Here is a 22,087-nt window from a genome sequence, read left to right as displayed (position 1 = left end):
GGTTGGGTAGCCCGGGTCTGGAAAGAGCCAACTAAATGACTTAGGCCCTCAGGCCATCCTCCCCAACCCACCTGGTGCACTCAAAACAGTCAGTTTACAATATAAAAAATACAAATTTCATCAACAGGCATACATAAAAAACAAAAACAAAACAACTGTTTCTTTGTAAGTGTCAATTTGAGATATGTGAACCTACCAATCTTTCTTATTCCATTCAGATATCAGAGGTCATTTTCTAAATAAAATACTACTAAGAAAAAAAAATGATACATTGCATATATGTATGTCATCTCTTAAATGACTACCGGCATCAAAACCTATACTGCGTGTAAAAATGCATACAGTTAATGAACAATGTATGAATTTGAAATTTCCATGTAAACTATATTCCCTTACAACATTTCATTTTAACTTCATTATATTTGGACAGATATCAAAACAAAACTGCGAGAGAGAGAGAGAGAGAGAGAAAAAGAGCGAGAGATAGAGAGAAAAATAATAAATTCATAGATATCTAAAACTATCTCTCAACGTGAGTAACACCCCTACCCAACACCCATGGAGACAGCTCAACCAGTAATGATCATCTGCATGTTTTCTATTGGAGAAAAAAAAAGAATACCATGGCAATGTACCGCTCAACATTGGACAAAATGTACACTCTGCTCACTAATAAAGCATGTAGTCACGTGTGCCATGTATTATCTCAATTCAAGTGCTCATAACCCGAGTAAGGTATTGGAATAAACAATGATTTTCATTAAGGAATGTTGTTACCATGGCAACACAATGTTTGATATGAAGATAAAAAATATGGGGGAAAATGAAATTTGCACAACTACACGATATATTTCATAGCTGTCACATGTGCCAAAATTTAAATGAAATTGCTCAAATGCTGAGGGAGTTAAATAAATTCACAATAACATTATGATTTTCATTCAAAATATGCTGTTAACATGGCTACACATTTTGTAACAATGACGAAAGATCAATTTTGTACAGGCAAATAGTATAGTCACGATGTGGTAACATGAGCCATATTTGATACCTTACAAACAAACAAAAAATACATACTTTGGATATACAAATATTATAGTCTAATCAAAGGAAGAGACATGTGATTTCAGTCTTTGTTGCCAGTTTGGAAAGTTCACAAGCACAAAATCTGTGCGCAAGTCCGTGGGCAGCTGATCCCATAAAATGGGAAAAAGGTGCATGGCTGTCTTTGAAAGTCTTTGTGTGCGAGCTTTCAGATGCTGGAAACGTACATCATATGGGCGTCGAGTAACAACTTTAATAGTAGACACGATGTCGTCACACAATATGAGACGATGCAAGGCTTTGGCGATGAAGCTCAGTAGGAGGTATGTGCGGCGGGACTCCAATGTGGACCAGTTTAAGGTACGTAGACGCTCAGAGTAAGGCATTTGTTGTCTACGCTGCTTCAGAATCATTCGGGTTGCACGGCGTTGGACGCCCTCAAGTCGGTCACACAAGTTCCGATTGTAGGGCATCCATGCAGGTAAGCCATACTCCAAGATTGGCAGAACGAGCGATTTGTACAGGGTAAAACTGGCTGATGATGTAAGGCCGGAAGACATGGAATTAATCAGGCCCAACAATCTATTGGCGCGAGAAATTATGTAATTAACATGGCTTTCCCACGACAACCTATGATTGATCACCACACCAAGATATTTAACTTCAGAAGCAACATCGATTGGGACTCCCTGTATGAAATACGAAGGTAAGGCAACATTCGTTTTCCTTGCTCCAGCGATTCGCATGACTTTTGTTTTCTTGACATTGATTTCCATACGGTTGCGGGTACACCAGCATGACACGTCATTCAGGTCAAGTTGCAGCTCCTCGACATCCCTGGCAGATTGAATTGGTCGATATAACACCGTATCATCGGCGAAGAGGGCAACTTTTGATGAAGCAATGGCAGGAAGATCGTTAATGAACATGTTGAAAAACAGGGGCCCAATAACACTTCCTTGGGGGATCCCGGACGGTACAGGAGACCAGTCAGAATGGACACCTCTATACAAAACTCGCAGCTCACGTCCGCAGAGGAAATCCTTTGCCCAGTGCCAGAGCTTTCCGGTGATATTGTACTGAGTGGAGAGCTTATGTAAGAGAATATCGTGAGGCATCTTGTCAAAAGCACGGGAAAAATCGAGGAACAGAACATCTACAGGTGAGGCATGTGGGCCCTCCAAGGAGTGAAGCCAGTCGTTCGTCAAGTGCAGTAATTGGGTAATACACGATTTCCCCCTCCTGAATCCGTGTTGGACAGTTGTAATCGGACAGTTTAAAGCGAGATGGTCCTCTATAGCTCTGGCCACCAAGGACTCCATGATCTTACTAGCTATTGAGGTAAGAGCAACCGGTCGATAGTTGGACGGGTCAGATTTGTTGCCTGTCTTAAACACTGGTATGATATTTGATCGCTTCCAGGATGTTGGAACAGAACCAGTCGAAAGAGAAATGGAGAAGATCCGCTGCAAAATATGAGTTGATACTGGAGCTGTTTCCTTGAGTAGGACTGGCGAGAGCCTATCAGGCCCTGGAACTTTTTTGGCTTTGAGAGTGAGCAGTTTCCGGTAGACATCCGCTACAGATATGTCAAGTGATTCCATGGAACTTATGGGAAACTGGCACTTTGGAGGTTCAGCGGGTACCTCGTGGCCTCCAGTAAAGTATCTTTGAAAAGTGGCAAGATACCCATTTGCAATATCAGCTGGGTTCCTGATCACATGGTCGTCAACTACAAGAACCGGAGGAGGAGAGTGTCTTTTCCTTTCCCTGACAAATGCAAAGAACCGTTTACGGTTGTCAGGGAGAGAGAACATATTGTTGACGTAGTGCCAATATGACGCTCTGGTGTGGTATTTCACCTGGTTGCGAATTGCACGAAACGCAGACCAGTCACTCGAGAGCTCAGTCCTCCTAGCTCTTCTGAACAGCTTGCGTTTCCTGTTGATCATATGTTTGATCTCTCTAGTAATCCAAGGTCTGAATCTGGTAGAGCGTTTCTTGGTTCTGGGAATTGCATCCCTAACAGCGGCGTCAAAGATGTCTAAAAATCCTTCCCAGGATGCATTGGTGTCATCAGGGTCCAGATATAGACTCCATGGGACGAGCTGCAGTAGGCGATTTAGATGAGAAAAGTCCCCTTTTTTCAAAGTATTGTTTCTCTGCTCAAGAACCACAATAAATTCCACAAATCTATACATGGAGTTGTCGATTTATACATAATGTGAAATTAATTGTCTGGAATGTCCCTTTAATAGTTGATGACTGGCAATTTTGGTAACCACTACGTTATTTCGATCTTACAAAGTGAATTCCTGCCAAATAACACTTTCACGGTGTTTCAGTGCTTGAGTTTATCCTTGGTACCTGCTAACATTGAAACCAACCATCTTTCGTTTGATCAAAAGCTATTTGATAGGTCAGAAATAATCCCCTGCAGGACAGTGAATTAATTTCACATCAGGAGATTTAGTATTAATCCGTGGCCAGCGACTCTGGGTCCGCCGAGTTCCGCCGCAACATTCATCTCTCTAAGTTATTTCCTGCCGGCTACAGTGCCTAGTTCTTATAGGTGATAACTTGTTTTTAGCAGCAGACACAAAAGCACAGGCAGCCGAGTTCCATTTCATTTTTATGTACCCCTCTACTCGAGAGATAAACGAAGCACATTTTTATTATTAGTAGTAGTAGTGGTCTTAGTAATAGTAGTAGTAGTAGTAGTAGTATAATAGTAGTATTTTAGCCTTAACTCTTCCGCACCAAAAATTGTAAGCGACTCAAAGATACATTCATTGAAGCTTCACTAGCCAGAGTATATGACCGAGTGTTTCAATTATCATGCTCTATCCGTGATATCTGTGAATATCAATTTGTAGTGTATGGACGTCTGACAGTTTTCAGTGCTCTGTTTCGTCTTTCGTCTTTGATTTCTGGAAACACCTATTTAGACACATTCAACTTAATCTGGCATAAGAATAATCATTTAAAATGATAATGTATTGTGTGTACATCATGCATTTTATTTTTATTTTGGCCCAAGGTTAATGACGCTGGGTCCACCAAGTTTGGCAGGATCATTCAACCCACTAAGGGGTTGACTGTCAGCAACACTCCAATTCCCTTGTGATAGCATGTTTACTTTTCTGCAATTATACACAAAATCACCTGCAGCCCCTCTAGTTGAGAGAGTAGTGGAATAATTCTGATTTTTAAAGCACCTATTGCCTATTGTGACTGGCCCCTATTTTTATCTACCACATAGGCCTGTGAAAAGAAACGTTCAATGAGACTAAGAGACAGTATGTTCATGTGCGCTGTTCCATCTTTGGTATTTGGAAACATCTATTCAGACAAACTGAATTTGATCTGACAGAAATTCCCCTCTGAATGACAACGTACTGTGTGTTCTTTGATCATTGGCCCACGGTTAAAGACTGGCTCGACCAGGCTTCGCAGGTTTATTCAACTCACTAAGTTATCTACTGCCATTATTTCAATTCTCAGGTGAAAACTCGTTTGTCATTCCGCATTATTAGAGAAACGGCCTGCGGCAAGGTTTCCTTCCTCTCACGTACCCCTCTAAATGACAGAGTATTGAGATAACTCGGACTTTCACAGTATGCACTGCCCATTGTGGCGGCCCCTATTTAGTATCAATCATTATAGGTCCATTACAAATAATTTTGTTTTCATCCAGGCCCAGATTGTCAAGATGTTTGAGCGAGAGTATCTTAGTGCTTTATTCCATCTTGGTACATATTTGCAAAGTAAACTCAATCGCTTAGAAATAAATTGCCTGTTGAATGACAAAGTAATGCGAACACGTCAAGTGTTATATTATTCTGGCCCACGGTTGATGATTCTTGGTCTTCAGTTTTACTGGAGCATTGAACTCAATATGTTGTTTAATGCCACGCAGCAACATTCCGATTCTAAAGGCGAGAACTCGATTGTCATTCCACATTATATACAAAGACATTTGCAGCCAGGTTCCATATCTTTTATACGTCCCTCTATTATGAGAGGGCGACGAAACAACTACAATAGGCGTTTTCACATCAGCCCGATGTTTTGAAATAGCGCGCTATCTTCTGACTTGGGAAATTTTCCCGATAGCGAAATAGCGCGCTCTTTGATAATGTGAACACAAATTAGCGCGCTAATTGTATCGCTCTGATCGAGAAAATTTCTCGACTCGAACTCGGGAAATTTCTGAAATAGCGGGATAGTAGCGCGCTATTTGATAATGTGAAAACGACTCGAGAAATTAGCGCGATGAATCCCATCATGCTTAGCGTGTGTGACCCGATCGATCGAGGCAAACTGCACACAAATCATGAGGAATTTTTGAGAGGCACACACGTTACTGATGCTGTTTGCACATACCATGCACATACTCGGCTGTCGAATTAGCTATTCAAAAATTGTTAACTATTCGGGCTACCCCCTCTTCGGGCTGATGTGAATAAGAAATGAAATAGCTGACTAATTCGCAATCGCGGACAATATTTCGAGCTTGGATTTTTATCGGGCTGATGTGAAAACGCCAACTGTAGCACTTTCACAGTGTATAAAGAAAATACGTTTGTGTACGAGTGTTTCAGTGCATTTATCCCGTCCCTGGTACAGTGTACTGCAAACACCAATTTGGATAAATTACATATAATTTGTCAAAATTCCCCTCTGCATGACAAGGTATTGTATGCGCAGGAGTTTTAGTCTGGTACGATGACCCTCATCCAATGACTTTAAGCCACCAGGCTTCTTTAAGTTCATTAACCACACTTACTGCTAGCAACACTTCGATTCTTTGGTAATAGCTCACAATAATTTCAGTACTATACGCAAAGTTATTTGCAGTCAAATTCCATTCTTTTATGTACCTCTCCAGGGCTGAGATAGTTATACACAACTTGATTTATCATTGTTCGGACCAATGCCATTGCTACTGTTATTGTTAATTCACTATGATAGCCCCTTAATCAATCACTCTTGGTTTAATAAGATTCGTCGGATTTTCGCTTGACAATGCTCTTACAGTATCATGGTTTCTTATTCATGCGTTATTGCCAGCAAAAATCCGATTCTCAGGTGATAGCCTGTCTACCAATCTGGAGCTTACACACACTCACATACAACTTAGTCTCACTTACTTAGTCCCCTCTTATCGCGAGAAATGAAATATAATTTTCTTTTTGTACTTTAATCATGCTGCTCTGCTGTGATCACTCCTCTAGTAATGTGACAGCTCCAAAACATGACTAACCATTACGTTACTTTATTTTGATGAACACTTTAATACCACTCCGCTCTAATGTGTCGACCACGGCCGCTTTATTATACATTAATGGTTCCTGTCGAGTATTTAAAGGGCTCATTTTGTGGTTTACACAAAGTTCACGAGTAAATTCATAACTATTACTTGAAGGTGCGTACACATCATAATTTTATTTATTTGACGAGCTTGCTTCCAAAATGCGCTAAATCCATCATTTTCAATGGATTTAGCGCCTTTTAGAAGCAAGCTCTTCACATATCCAACTTGCCACCCGACAGACTATCACCTTGTGAACCCCAAAACTGTTTTAGCTCAGAAATCAATACGTTCCGGATGTCTGGAACAACCTACCTGATCAACTAAAGCAGCGTACTTCACTTATTTCCGTTAGGGCTCATCTACATACATGTAAGAAAGTATCTGTTATCGAAATTTTTTCCCAGTTTCCAATAGTTGGCTTTGATCGATGTATTTCTTTTTCTTTTTTTTTCCAAGTCTCAGTCAGCCCTGAACCGTACAAAATTTTATCCGATTTCTTCCATTCCCTCCCGTTCTTTTCTTTGATAATGACTTTACAGGGGCATTTATTTGCATATTGTAGCTTGCAGTAAAGCGCATACCTTACGCCTAAAATATGCGTACATTGTACTAGCATTCATACTCTCTTGCACTGTCACCTGCACACACGACGCACTGTCACTTGCACACACCTACACTTCTATTATACCAGTAGTCAATGGTGCTGCGTGCTTTTTTAATTCTTTTTCTTTAAAGCGCCAAATCGCTTTTTTCCCTTTTCCGTTGTTGTTTTTTTCTTAAGAGCAAAATGCGTTTGGTATATAACGTTAAGATTAAGAGTTTTATATGTAAATCCACTGGTGTTGTGATATAATCGTATTATATAGATAGGGTCTCATCCACGTCAAGCTCTGCTTATGATGTCGGTCCCCTCTGTATTGATTAAATTTTCTCCTTTGTTCATATAGGCCTATTATATAAATATAGTATGCATTTTTACGTTACTTTCATTCATATGTTATTACAGACTGATGTTATGAAACTGACATTTCTTATGTTGATTTGTATGTTACACTCTCCTTTTTTTTGGGGGGGGGGGGCATAATCTGTATCACTTTGTTTTCATTCGTTTTTGTATTTGGAGAAAGAGAATGTAGAAATAAACCAAACCACCCCCCCCCCCCAAAAAAAAAAAAAAAATGGAAAAAATAGTTATCGGCGACTAATATAATCCCAGCGCAAGCCGTGTCGATGTGTTCACTGACTTTGTGGCATTCCAATTTGAATATCAATCTCTGCATTAAACAAAACAACAACAAAAAGAAACCATTTCGGTTGACATTTGGCACACAAAATATCGAATTGGCTTCAAGAGTTGAAGTTGAAGATCCTGCTATCTTATCTTTCCGCAGCTAAACAAAACCGTTGAGATCCATTGACGCATTCCCGATAAATTTTAGTGTGATAAAATCGTAGATGGTGAAATTGTGAGGGTATATAACCAACTCTCAATTGATTATGAATTGACATTGCTGAAACAATAAGTATCCCAGGGAAGAGATGGATGATATGTTGTTTGTTCTTCCTTCTGGTCATATAGCAATGTATACTGGCGTATAAACTTGTCGGAGTCGTTATTCAATGACGCTATTCTTTTGATTAGGATTTATTGCTCAGCGCTGCCTAGTGCGCTGTTCGTGAAGCAAATTAAGTCAGTTATTTCAATTTTCAAAACCGTATTTTGTGGCTACCCTAAATCAAGTAAGACTTTTAAAAAAGTGTATCTAATGTTTAGAATTTAAAACCCTATTTAATTTGGGGGTTAACGAACCGCACTTTATTTTCGGACTATAACGAACCTTACGATATTTTCTGACTAACGGTCCTTACTTTATTTTCAGGATGAACGAACCTTTCGAAAAAACGAACAATAAGTCACTTACGGATTAACGAATCCTTTTTGATTTTCCAACTATTGACCCTTCTTTCATTTTGAAAATTCGGAATAACAAAACTGACTTTACTTTTGGAATTACGAACCTTCGGAATAACGAGCTGTAAAGAGTTTCATGACACACCAATACGAATTACCATCACGAAGTATTTCAACTTCATCTTGGGTCTTTGCTACTGTCATGTCCCCTCAAATTTACCTTTCATTTTGAGGGACGCAGACAAGTTAACACTCCAGTATGATATATATATATATATATATATATATATATATATATATATATATATTATATCTATACCTATATATATTATATATAATATTATGACTCGGAGGAACAATTACAACAGAGCACCCATCCCACCCCTGGGATACTTATTATTTAGGCAATGTCAATCTATAGTCTATTGAGAGTTTCTACCCTCACAATTTCAAAATCCATGACTCTGAATTTTATCGGGCATGCATCAATGGGTCTCAACAATTTTGTTTATGTGGAAAGATGAGATAACAGCTGGGATCTTCGATTACAACTCAGCCTAAAGTCAATCATTTGTGTGTTTGAGTGTGCGTGTGTGTGTGTGTGTGTGTGTGTATGCGTGTGTGTTTGTTTTGTTTAATAATTGGAATACAAAGAAGTCATTGAACACATCGAATCGGTTTGCGCTTTGGATTATACTACTTACACAAAGGAGCCACTTTCAAAGTCGGCCTCAGGCGTACAACTGTATAATGTATGTCATTACAGTTTACTATTATATTACTAACATAAGATTTGCATATTGTTCACGGAGCATCTTGGGTAAGCACTCCCCAACGGAAACAACTAATGAAGAAGATACTTACATGAAGATGAAGAATCACCTGGGGGCCGATGTATTATATCACATAACTTCATACATGAATTCGAATTATTTTCAGTAATACCTTAGTTAACGTTAATTGTATAAATTACGATCTACATGATTCAAAGGAGAAAGATAAATGTGTACATTGATTCCTTTACCCAAATATATTGTATTGCCAAATTTGCAAATAATGATTCAATAGATTGTGCAGAAGAAAGGACTGCCACAATAGGGGCATGCTTGAATACGTGGCAGCCCAGGAAACCTACCTACGTATACATTATTTAGTATAGCAGAATGGAGAAAAATCTGAAAATAATTATAAAATGCATTCGGGTTCTATATTCCAGTGCATAAATACTAATATAAATAATCTCAGATGGTAAATTATGACAATGATGAAAGAGTGACGATGATAAGAAAAATGTGTTCATGAAGATGAAGGTGATGGTGTCAAAATAAAATGGCAGGCACAGAAATATTGTGTGTATTTACTGTTTACTATAATTTCAAATCCAATTCACTGGTAAAAATCTGATAAAAGTAAAACAAACAGTAACATAATTTTCAATCTTGCCTTAAAAGAATGTAACGCTTAACATGATTTGACATAACAGATTGATCCCTTTTAATTTTTCAAGTAATCATTGTTGCTGCAATTTCGAAACATAACGTAGTTATAATCAATTCGTCATATGCGCACTTTGACCAGACAATGGCTGAAGAAACGTCAGTGGCAATGAAAAGGCAGCGCACCAATGCACAATACAGAGGCTGCCGGGGGGGGGGGGGGGGGGGTCCATTCATCGTCCGTAACAGCAATGTACAGTTCCCTGACCGGTTCACTTACTAATTTACACTGTATGCATCTGCCGTTAAAGGACGTTATGAAAGTTACATTTAGTAGCATGTGTGCTCAAACATAATCAAATGGCAACACGGCATTAGAAGCACGCTGGGTCAATAGTGCCTGAAAGTGATACATCACCAAAGATAAATAGCGCTGAACACTTATTTTATTATCTACCCCGACCATGGCGTAATAAGCAACCAGCAGAAAGTCGTGGAGTGACAAAGTTCGTATAAATTCGTAATTTGACAGAATTCCAAGTTTCTATTTCTCCATTTTGCATGTTCATTTGTATTTATTTTTCATTTCGTTCGACCATGGATGATTTTTGCTGACTACCAAAGATCCTCGATGACTCTACAATATTGACCTGAGCTTTGCTAGAAGGATCAAAACTGGGATCGAGACGGGCGTCAAATCTTTCGTCTGAGAAACAACATCATGTGGATCGTATTTGCTGCAGGAATATCTATTTTTCTTTATTGCCTTCCAGCTGCTTCTTCAGGTAAATATTTATTACATGTATATAATATCATTATTGCAATAAAAATCTTCCTTGTAACATTTACATTTGGCAGTGACATACACATTACATGTTAGTTTTTTTAGCATATAGGCAAATATCCTTCGTGCGTTAGTGTAATTGAAGGACGGTTTGATAATGACAGAAAAATTCGAGTTCACTGCTGGTTTTGATGCTATTGATTTTGGAGGCGAGTTCTTGTGAAAGAATGAAAATGTTGTGATTACGGCAGTGCTAGTTAATAGATTCCTTCTAGGGCAGCAGAATGAACAAGGGTTGATTCGACAAAAGACTAAAATTCTGACTATTTTAGTAGGCTTATTATACATGTATGTAGTACTGTTCTTTTCTTTCGGAGGGAGCAGAGTGTTTTGCAAGGAAAGACGGAAATATGTGCCCTAGGGATGTACATGAATGTCATTTTTGTATCTTATTCTATTGGTACGCCGCAGTAAAATATGTAAATATATGTTTATATATATATATATATATATATATGAATGATGTATAAGACATCATGGAGCTGGCGTATAAACTGAATAAGACATTGTCTAATGATCTTAGAGGCCATCATTCTTTTCAGCGCTTGCAATCGTCATTTAACTCAGTTGATTTGAATTAAATGAAGTTAAATTGGATTGAATTCAATTGAATACAGTTAAGTCCTATTCAATTTGGTTTACAAAAAAAAAAAAAAACTGCGTGCATACTGAATCTGTAAACAAGGTTTTTAAATCATGTATATGACTAAATCAAATGTCTTGGCTACAAATCAATTCCTCGTATTGCTAAAACAGATATTTATCGTACCTGTTGACTTATCTAGTTCTTCAATATCAAAATATTAAAATGTATTTTTTTATTTCAAATCATGTTTTGTAATTATGACTATATAATACAGCTGCTCCAAACAAAAAAAAAGAAATGCTACCATCCCTATGTGTGCATCCTTTACGTTCATCCCTGCCTTGTTTCATTTCCTTTGGTGTTTTTCTTAAATCAAGAATATGAATACTCTAGGTTCAAATCATGCATTTGTGTGTCTGTGTTTTGTTCATATGGCTAAAACTTAAAGAGAGGCAGAAGATACCATTTTACCAAGAGGCCGTTATCCCAGTCAAGTAAACTACTTGTTAATCATGTTGAAAACGGTCTCCTCCACCTTAAAATTCCTGTTTGTGTATGTATACATCTGATCTTATCTGTTTCTTTTAAGTACTCTTTTAATTACACTCATAATTACATTTCATGTCATCGTTGTTGATTTGTCATGATATCTTTTGTGCAAGTATCGAATAGAGAGAAACAACATGAACAAAGTAAACTAAATGATACTCAAACTAAAGGAAAATTTGAATTTCTCCTCCACAAGGTTATCTATGTAGGTCCCTACACACAAAAAAAATGGGTCTTTTTGGTGTTAATAGTTTCGTGCGTTGTAGATATTGAGCTTTGCCAACCTATGTTAAGAGAAGACCATTTTCATTTAATATCAGAAGTAAATGTGTGTGTTTCCTTTCGTGCTGGGTCGTAAATTCTGTCCCTCTTTCCCTCTGTAACCTCTCCCTCTACCCGACCCCCCCCCCCAAAAAAAAACCAAACAAACAAACAAACAAACAAACAAACTAACAAAATCGCCTTGACAGCATACATTTCAATCATTATAAGTTCACGCAAAGCAGCAATAGGTACTTGTCGAAGTACCCCATTGTTTTCTCCCATACGCAACGTCTTTTCAACCTCCACAGTGCATGACATAAGATGGAATTATTTGCATTTCATTGTCGCGATTGACAAAAACCAATTACTTATTCCGTTCTTATTTTGTTTGAATGATTGCTCAATTGGATTTTAAAAAACAAAAAACAAAAAATAGTATACCATCGAACTTCAAATCTTGATAGTTTGCAATGCGATACATGTACATAGAAATATCTACGTTCAGGGTCTTGAAGAAGCGTAATCAGGCTAATACTGTCCATGATATTGTATATTACTGCATTTTGATAATGATTATATTCAGAGTTGTTTACCAGTAATGTTAACTTCATGTCAGAGAATGAACCATGTAATTATAATGTGATTTCAGTGAATATCATCAATTGAGCAATTCGGAGAGGACTGCCGGATTTTTGCTATATACGGCGTTACATGTTATAATACTCCTTTGTGTGTGTGTATTGTTGTTGTTATTTTTTTATATTAATGTGTCATCATTGCTGAAGGGTAAGGCTGAAGGAAGAATGACAAAATTTAAGAAGTTTTCCGAGTAAAAATGAAACGTCTGGCATAATTAACATAGCACAAGTTCAATCTATGAAAAGACTAGTTTAACGTCATCATGTCATCAATACCGTTTAGTATATATTTTCTTCTTCTTTTTTTACCTATTCCATCTTATTTCAACAGGGTTAAAGCCCCATCAGCAGGCAGGCATTGTTCTTCTTGGGGCCCTGAATACATTAAATCGCAAGTTATCACGCGATGATATGGAATGCAATAAATGATTTGGATACATATATCTCACTGAGTCACTGTTGCTAACTGCAACCAACACCGAGTCATAGTCTTCAGAAAATGTTTAATTCATAAGTTACCGTCAATTAATTTTTCCAGTGATTAAACTCATGCGACGCTACGTCTTGTAATGACGCATGTTTAGATGTCACTTTTTAAGCACGTTCGTGTCTCAACCCGATTAAGCCCAAGCTATTTTGACCCTTCGAAGGCCCCCCCCCCCCCCCGGGGGGGGGGGGGCACATGTAACTTTTTATCATTTGATATATCATCGTCATATTTGGCACATTGGGTAGAACAACTCATACTCTACATGACGGTACATTTACATTTTCTCAAGGTCACCTATGGAGGGCGCTATTTACCGAAACATAAAGTAATACATGGAAAATATGCTAAAAACATGATTTTCTGTATAATTTCTTTATTCCAGTACGTATGTCTTATCATAGACCAATCATTTTCATAATTGCCATAAATGATAAGCAACTGGCATCTTATTTGGTATCATGGTTGAAAATTTTCATTGTCACCACATGGGGCGCTATTCATAACAACATTAAGAAATACAATCATTATGAGACTTGTAATGAAATGTTTAGGATAGGTATATGTATGGTTATCACATATCATATTTGCATAATATTGGAATTTTGAGTTGCAGATTGACATGATAAACACATGATATTACAGGCATAACATGGCACAAAATAGAAGGGCAAACTTCGGAAAATACTGTTGTTTTCAATTGTCACTATTATAATTGTTTTATGCCTATGTCACATAAAACAAAGGAAATAATAAGAAAACCATTCCAGGACCATAACTACTTCATATTTTGCTTCTTCAGCAAATTTCAGCCAAGAAACCCCCATTTCATACACTGTAATATTGTTAATTGAACACTGTAATATTTTGATTGAAGTTAACAGAAAAAAGATGCAAAATCTGACCGACATGGTTGTCAATTTATGGTTGCCGTGGGACCTAGCAATATTAAATATGAATTAATTATATATCAAAATGTTTGCAATAAGATTTTAGGAAAAGTCAAATTTGGTTAAGATTAAATCAAGGGCGAAGAAGTGGCAAAGGAAAATCTGGAAGGGGGCACAATGTGCCCCCCCCCCCGGGCTTTATAGGGTTAATTTATTGACACCAAAGGTAATCCATTACATGTATATTATTCAAACTACCTCAGCTTTCCCGTAGACAAACATAAAAATGAAAGGATTAAACGAGCAAGTACTTACGTTGTGAAGTTTGATCGTCATTTTATGAGGTACGTGGAGTGGAGAAATAAAGTGAGAAACCCGTTCAGTTCGCACGCGCCAGACTTCAAAGTGAGGACAGAGTTTGCATTTCATAGCCAATGTGCCTTGCTAAGGATTGTGTGAATACAAGAATCCAAGACCAATGGAACCATGATAAGGTTTTTTTTTTATACGGGTAGGGAGTGGTGGGCACTTTATTTCTCCACTCCACGTACCTCATAAAATGAGGATCAAACTTCACAAGGTAAGTAGTTGCTTGTTTAATCCTTTCATTTTATTTCACTGCGTGTCCTCACGAAACAAAGTGAGACTTCAAAGAAACTCTGGCCTCAACAATCCAATCAGTATTGATATTGGACTAAGAGAAGCAATTCATACCTGCAAGGTGGGCACCTTTAATCTTGGAGAAGTTTTGCAGCAAATTCGGATGGATTCGACGGAATGATTGGTTTGTCATAGAAGTTACGGAATGTGCTCTCAGTGCTCCATCCTGCTTGCTGCATAATTGTTGTGACTGGGACATCAGCTGCTTTTGCTTTCGACACAGATGCCGCTCGAGTAGAGTGGGGCTTAAAGGCAGATACATCAATCCCCGAGTCCCGCATGACATGCTTGATCCATCTCCCGATGGTATCTCTGCTCACTCTCTTGTGAGGTTTTTTTTTTTTTTTTGTGGCTGATAAACACGTATTGTTCCGTACCACGTAGTGACTCTGTCTGAGCCAAAAAAAATATAAGCTTTCATATGTACATATATACAAATACGAGGGTCTGTAGGGTACGCATTCAGCTTCACTACGCATCCTACCCTTCCTGGCTTACTTTGCTTAACCAGTTCAGTAACATGAAATGTAGTAGAATTTTCAGTCATATCCATCGTACGAATGTTGAGTAAGTGTAAAGTCTGCTGACGTTGCGCTGTGACTAATGCTGCCAGCATGCAGGTCTTGAAAGTTAGTTCCTTCAAAGAAAGCATAGCTATTGGTGAAAAACTACGTAAGTATTCAAGCACTGGCTGATTCATTCCCATGTTGCTCTGTATCGTGGAACTGGAGGCTTTAGGTTAAAAACACCGCGCATGAACCTTGTTATGAGCGGGTGAGTACTGACCGTATGATGACCATCAAGCAAAACAAAAGTTGACAATGCAGATCGCGCTGTATTCATTGCACTGTATCCAATATTCTGGAAAAGCTTGGTGAGGAAATTTAGGACACAATGGGCAGAGGTCTGCAAACGGATCACAGTGTCTCTCACTACAAAAGTCCATCCATCGCTTGAGGTAGGTGCTATATTGGTGTCTGGTTGATGGTCGCCACGCAGCAAGGATGATGTCAGATGTTGCTGTTGAAACTCCCGAGTTCTGGAGGGTTTGCCTGATAACCTGCAAGCCAAGAGGTGGAGGCGTTTGTAAAGTGGATGGTGCTCAGTTGAGTTTGGTTGTGTGACTAGTGATTTTGATGTGGGGAGGATAACAGGGTTATCTACCAATAAATCAAGCAATCTAGGAAACCAGACTTGTGTTGGCCATTTCGGTACAATCATGATACCCTCTGCCTCTTCCTTGTCAATTTTTTTTTGCAGGCATCTGCCAATAAGGCAGAAAGGAGGGAATGCATAGAAAAAGGTGTCAGTCCATGGAATGGAAAAGGCATCTATGGCCGCTGCCCCTGGATCTGGCAGCCAGGATACATAGTGGTCAATTTGAGCATTAAGGCGAGCGGCAAACGGGTCAATGTCTGGTTTCCCATAAAGCACGCAGAGCTGCTGGAACACATTCCTATTTAGCATCCATTCTAGCTGGTCATTGAATTGTCTTGACTTTGAGTCAGCTATGACATTTAACACTCCTGGTATGTGTGTTGCGGAAACATGAATATTCCTAGTTCTACACCACTGCCACAGGGACTTTGCGAGGTTATTGCACTTTTCTGACCCTGTTCCTCCCATGTTGTTAATATATGCGACAGCTGTTGTGTTATCAAGTCGCATTGCAACATGTACACTTCTCTCCTTCTGACAAAAGGATCGCAGAGCGAGGAAAGCGGCTCGCAATTCAAGGTAGTTGATTTCATTGAATTCTGCATGTTTCATCTCTTCCTCATTCCATCTGCCACCAATGTGGGTGGAACAATCAGAAGCACGCCAACCTAGCCCCGATGCGTCACTAGTAATGTGTACTGTAGGGGTAGCCTTGTCTATGTATGTCTCGATATTCAGTAGCCACATTATCTACCCACTAATGGAGCTCATCACGTGCTTGCTGTGGCAGGAACATTTTCCTGTCATAGTGCCCTTTATTTGCTTTCAAGGCTTGAGTTTTGGCTTTTTCAAGTTCACGGTAGTGTAGAGGCCCATACTGTACCCCAGGGAAAGTGGCCACCAATTTACCTATGACTGAAGCTACCGTTCGAATTGTTGGGGCGGATTGACTCAAAAGGTCACGACACAGGTCTTGTATTTCTACTTTTTCCCCAGCTAGTCTGACTTGCATTGTATTTGAGTTCACTGTGAATCCCGGAAATCTAATGTGCTGCACTGGTTCAAAGACTGATTTTTCAGGATGTATTATGAATCCTAGCTGGGAAAGCAGTTCAGCAGTTTCTTTAACTGCTTTTGATGGACCTTGTTTCGACTTTGACAGCAGAAGTGTATCATCGATGTATGCCACAACAATATGGCCTCTACTTCTCATTTCGGCTAGGGGAGGTTTCAGTAATTTGGTAAACACCCGTGGCCCCGAGCTAAGCCCGTTTGGCAATGCCTTGAATTGCCACATGTTTCCTTTCCAAAGAAATTTCAGGTATTTTCTGTGATCAATGGCAATGGGTACAGAGTAGTATGCGTCTCGGAGGTCGATCGAAGCCATTTTTGGTTACATGTTGCAGTGCAGTATAGAGCGTATCCATTTTGAAATGATGGTATGCGATGTGATTATTTAACTTTGACAAATCAAGAATCATTCGATAACCACCATCTTTCTTCTGTCTGGTAAATATGTTGGAAACATAATCTGTCTGTTGGGGGGAATCCTTTCAATGATCCCTTTGTCATGTAACCAGTCAATTTCTGAATCTACAGCCGCAATCTCTGCGCGGGAGATAGTTTGTACGGTCTGGGAACAAAACTCTGGCTTGGTGGAGTATTCATGTCAAATTCCAACTGGTATCCTAGTACCGTTTGAAGTATGTTTGGGTCCGATGTTAGTTTACGCCAGGCTGCTATATGGTTTTGTATTCGACCCGCGATGCAGGCACTCTCAAATGTCACGTCAAACTCAGTATAACCACTGGTTTGGTACTTACTGTGGAAATGTGTTGCTGCGTCGTGTGTGAAGACGTAGGTGGAGAAATGTTGGCTACTGCTGGCTCGACTGGGCCTGCGGTGGTCGTGAGTGAGTGGCTGCAGGCCGACTCCTTCTCGGGGGCGGTCGGTGATGTCCTCGAGGCCCTAAAAAGGCTGTTGTGTTTGTGCACGCCTGGTCCAGCCGGCCTCTTGATATCGGTTTGGTCGCGAACTAGCTGTTGGTCGCATGGAAGATCCCGAGATTGGCACTCGGTACGGGTGGAAGCCCGTTCGCCCCCGCCATGTCTGTGCTCTGTGTTGGTTTCTCTCATGTTTTTTCATCACACCCATTGTCTTTTGCTGCTCATCTAATTCTCGAACTGTCTTGTGAAGCTCATCTCCGAAGAGAGAGGCAGTCGTCTTGTTGTTCGGTTTGCACAGATGAGTGTAGCGCGAATTTGAATCCGGCTTGATTAAATCCTTTCGCAGCTGGTTTAGTTCAAAACTCGCGTTGGAGAATAACGCGATTGCGTCTTGCTGCGTTTCTGTGAGGGGAAGTGACGGATCTGTCGCTTTCATGAGTGCTGCTAATCCCTTCACAAGCGGGCGTTGGCATCTTTGTAACTTCATATCTAGCGCCCGTACAGGCGAGGAAAGGTTATCCCATATTATGGGGTTCACTCTAGGGACTGTCAGGGACTTGCAGTTGGATGGAGTTGGGTATTTACCGCATGTTTCTGATAGGTATTTGTCCTCCAATGGGGTAGTCATGAGGTAGTTCACACTCGAAGCGTGCTCTTCCGATAACGGCTCTCCCTCCTCCGAGGGAAGCGCGAAGCGTGAAGCGAAACCAATGCAGGCAGGCGCTCCCTCGCGTCGGTCTACCTCGTTATCCGTGCCCCTAGACGTAGAGCATTGTCTCAGCATGTCCAGCGGTCACGCCGGAATGTTTAGCCGTAGATGTTGTCCCCACGAGTTTTGGGTCCGCGGCTTCCCCGATAGTCTGTGTGTACGACGCACTGTCATGGCGGTCGCCGTAATAATCGAGATACTCACTGTAGGTTGACTGGTCGTCGTCATCAGTCATGCTCTCTTTGTCGATTTTATTGTGCCTCTGGCACAACGATTCGAGTATGTGCTTTATGTCTTCTGTTTCTTTTTTCGACTGCGCGACCCACTCTTCCAATTCTTAAGCCGTTTCGACGTGTCAGTTACTACAGTCTGCGGCTTTTTCTTGCCTGCACCCTTCTTGCTCGCCACTGCGGCGCTAGTTCTCGCAGACGACCCCGCGGAGCTCGTCGTGGCTGTTACAGTGGTAGGTGCGCACTCCAACGCCCCCGAAAAAGTCCCCTTCGACAACTTGCTAGTCGTGCTGATATTCGACTTGGTATTACTGTTTACCTTACTACCACCAGTAGTAATGTTAGGTGAATCATTGCCAGGGCCCGAGGGCCCTGCGGCATTCGTCTTTTCTTTCAATGAGGGGATTTTCTTCCTCAAAATGTTCAGATTTTACCGTGTAATATCCGACGAACGACAAAGAAGTCTAACGCTCTCGGCGATCACGAACGAACTGGCGCGTGCAAACTGAACGGGTTTCTCACTTTGTTTCGTAAGGACACGCGCGCAGTGAAATAAAATGATAGATTAAACTGTAATACCGCTTGACGTAAACTCCTTTGCAGTAGAGACAACTCCTGTGCGGCTGGTTGGTGGAGACAGTCCACACGAAGGGCGAGTGGAGCTGTATTATGACAGCGACTGGTCAACGGTCTGTGATGATAACTGGGATATCCAAGACGCTCAAGTAGTTTGTGCCATGCTTGGCTATCTTGGGGCTGAACGTGCTACATCGGAAGCCGAGTTTGGACCAGGTACTGGGCTCATCCTACTGGACGAGGTGAACTGTGCCGGGGACGAGGTTGATATATTGCAGTGCCCCCACAACGGACTTGGTACTCATAACTGTGGACATCACGAGGACGCGGGCGTCGTCTGTCTGAACATTTCTGGTATGAAAATTGATTCCTTAATTAAGAAGAGGTGTTAATCTCCATGAAAACATAAATGAATCCTTGTAGCCGTCCAGAGCTTCAGTATTAGACGCAATTTGTGTATGTAAATTCCGACGAGTGAAGACTTAATAATGAAACTAGAATAGCTTCTTCCATAGGAAAAAAAAAAAGTTCGACAGAAGAAGGTAATGTATCTTAGAATTCATGATTTGTTTGCATCAACTTGATTGCAGTTCAAACAACGCCTGTGCGACTGGTCGGTGGAGAAAGTCCACACGAAGGGCGAGTGGAGCTTTATTATGACAGCGACTGGTCGACAGTCTGTGATGATAACTGGGATATCCAAGACGCTCAAGTAGTTTGTGCCATGCTTGGCTATCTTGGGGCTGAACGTGCTACATCGGATGCCGAGTTTGGACCAGGTACTGGGCTCATCCTACTGGACGATGTCAACTGTGTCGGAGATGAGGTTCATTTATTGCAGTGCCCCCACAACGGACTTGGTACTCATAATTGTGGACACTACGAGGACGCGGGCGTCGTCTGCCTGAACATTTTTGGTATGAAAAATTGATCTCTTACTTCATTGATTTCAAGAAGGGGCGTTCATTCTCCATGAAAGTGTAATGAAATCCTGCGGCCGTCCAAAACTTCAGTAATCAATCCTAGACGCGATTTGTGTATGCAAATTCTGAGGAATGAGAACTTGCTAATGAAAGTTAGATAGCTTCTTTAATAGACCAAAACAAAAAAGAATTTCGACAGACGAAGTAATGTATTTGTCATTATGAATTCATGATCTTTTGACATGAACTTGGCTGCAGCTCAAACAACGCCTGTGCGACTGGTCGGTGGAGAGAGTAAACACGAAGGGCGAGTGGAGCTGTACTATGACGGCGACTGGTCGACAGTCTGTGACGACAACTGGGATATCCAAGACGCTCAAGTAGTTTGTGCTATGCTCGGCTATCTTGAGGCTAAACGTGCTTCATCGGGAGCCGAGTTTGGACCAGGTACAGGGCTCATCCTACTGGACGATGTCAATTGTGTCGGAGACGAGGTTGATATATTGCAGTGCCCCCACAGCGGACTTGGTACTCATAATTGTGGACACTACGAGGACGCGGGCGTCGTCTGCCTGAACATTTTTGGTATGAAAAACTGATTTCTTAATTTATTGATTTCAAGAAGGGGCATTCATTCTCCATGAAAGCGTAATGAAAACTCCAGTATTCAATCCTAGACGCGATTTGTGTATGTAAATTCTGAAGAGTGAGAACTTGATAATGAAAATTAGATAGCTTTTTTAATAGACCAAAACAAAAACGAATTTCGACAGACGAAGATAATGTATTTGTCATTATGAATTCATGATCTTTTGACATGAACTTGACTGCAGCTCAAACAACGCCTGTGCAACTGGTCGGTGGAGAAAATAAACACGAAGGGCGAGTGGAGCTGTACTATGACGGTGACTGGTCGACAGTCTGTGACGACAGCTGGGATATCCAAGACGCTCAAGTAGTTTGTGCTATGCTCGGCTATCTTGGGGCTGAACGTGCTGCATCGGGAGCCGAGTTTGGACCAGGTACTGGGCCCATCCTACTGGACGATGTCAATTGTGTCGGAGACGAGGTTGATATATTGCAGTGCCCCCACAGCGGACTTGGTACTCATAATTGTGGACACTACGAGGACGCGGGCGTCGTCTGCCTGAACATTTTTGGTATGAAAAACTGATTTCTTAATTTATTGATTTCAAGAAGGGGCGTTCATTCGCTATGAAAGCGTAATGAAAACTTCAGTATTCAATCCTAGACGCGATTTGTGTATGTAAATTCTGAAGAGTGAGAACTTGTTAATGAAAATTAGATAGCTTTTTTAACCCTAACTAGGCCGGGGGGGGGGGGCCTCCGAGCCCCCCCCCCCCCCCCCCCGACGTTCCGCGCGATGTATTGCTAACGTGAAAAGCTATCGCCGCGACGTTTCATGACTTTTTTCTGTTGAGTCTCCCGCATCTTTTGACACCAAATTTGCGATGCCCGGGCGCGCGGTTCCGAAGTTTCGCATAAAAATGTACATGCATGTCAGACCAAAAATTGCTCAAAAACGTGAATTCGTGTACAATTTCAATTGAAACTGTGCTTACAGTCAAATGTCATAAAAGCATGATTAGTTTGGGGTTTTATTGATTAAAATCAATTAATAACATATTTTCTTGTTCGGAACAATGTCACGGACAAGTTTCATCGGAAAAACAATGAAAAACATAAAGTCGAAAAAACAAAGAAATACATAAGAAATTTAAAAAACAATAAAATACTTAAGAAATTTTTTCGGATAGCTCAATTTTTTTTCTTATATTTGCTTAGGACACTAAAAAGAATATTTACACAAAACCTGTGCCCATTTCGAGCTTTATTGAGTGATTTATACCAAATTGTCCGATTTCATGCATCATTATGCATAAATTAGCATAATTTA

General features: G+C 40.4%; 2 protein-coding genes across 2 annotated transcripts in view; one reads left to right on the top strand and one right to left on the bottom strand.

The window, feature by feature from the left end:
• Window positions 1-17,753: 17,753 nt before the first annotated feature.
• On the bottom strand, window positions 17,754-18,515 carry LOC140233320 (uncharacterized). Its single transcript, XM_072313430.1, has one exon. It carries the CDS (start codon window positions 18,513-18,515, stop codon window positions 17,754-17,756), a length of 762 nt encoding a protein of 253 aa, XP_072169531.1.
• LOC140233319 (scavenger receptor cysteine-rich domain-containing protein DMBT1-like) overlaps window positions 18,514-22,087 on the top strand; it is a 38,968-nt gene continuing 35,394 nt past the window's right edge. The window contains exons 1-5 of the mRNA XM_072313429.1: window positions 18,514-18,589; window positions 19,274-19,585; window positions 19,837-20,163; window positions 20,428-20,754; window positions 21,003-21,329. Of these exons, the coding sequence (XP_072169530.1) occupies window positions 18,514-18,589; window positions 19,274-19,585; window positions 19,837-20,163; window positions 20,428-20,754; window positions 21,003-21,329 (1,369 nt within the window). The remainder of the gene's footprint in view (window positions 18,590-19,273; window positions 19,586-19,836; window positions 20,164-20,427; window positions 20,755-21,002; window positions 21,330-22,087) is intronic.

This window comes from Diadema setosum, chromosome 9 (genome assembly GCF_964275005.1).
Source record: "Diadema setosum chromosome 9, eeDiaSeto1, whole genome shotgun sequence".
Taxonomy (NCBI): Eukaryota; Metazoa; Echinodermata; class Echinoidea; order Diadematoida; family Diadematidae; genus Diadema; species Diadema setosum.
This window is presented reverse-complemented; position numbering and strand designations above follow the sequence as displayed.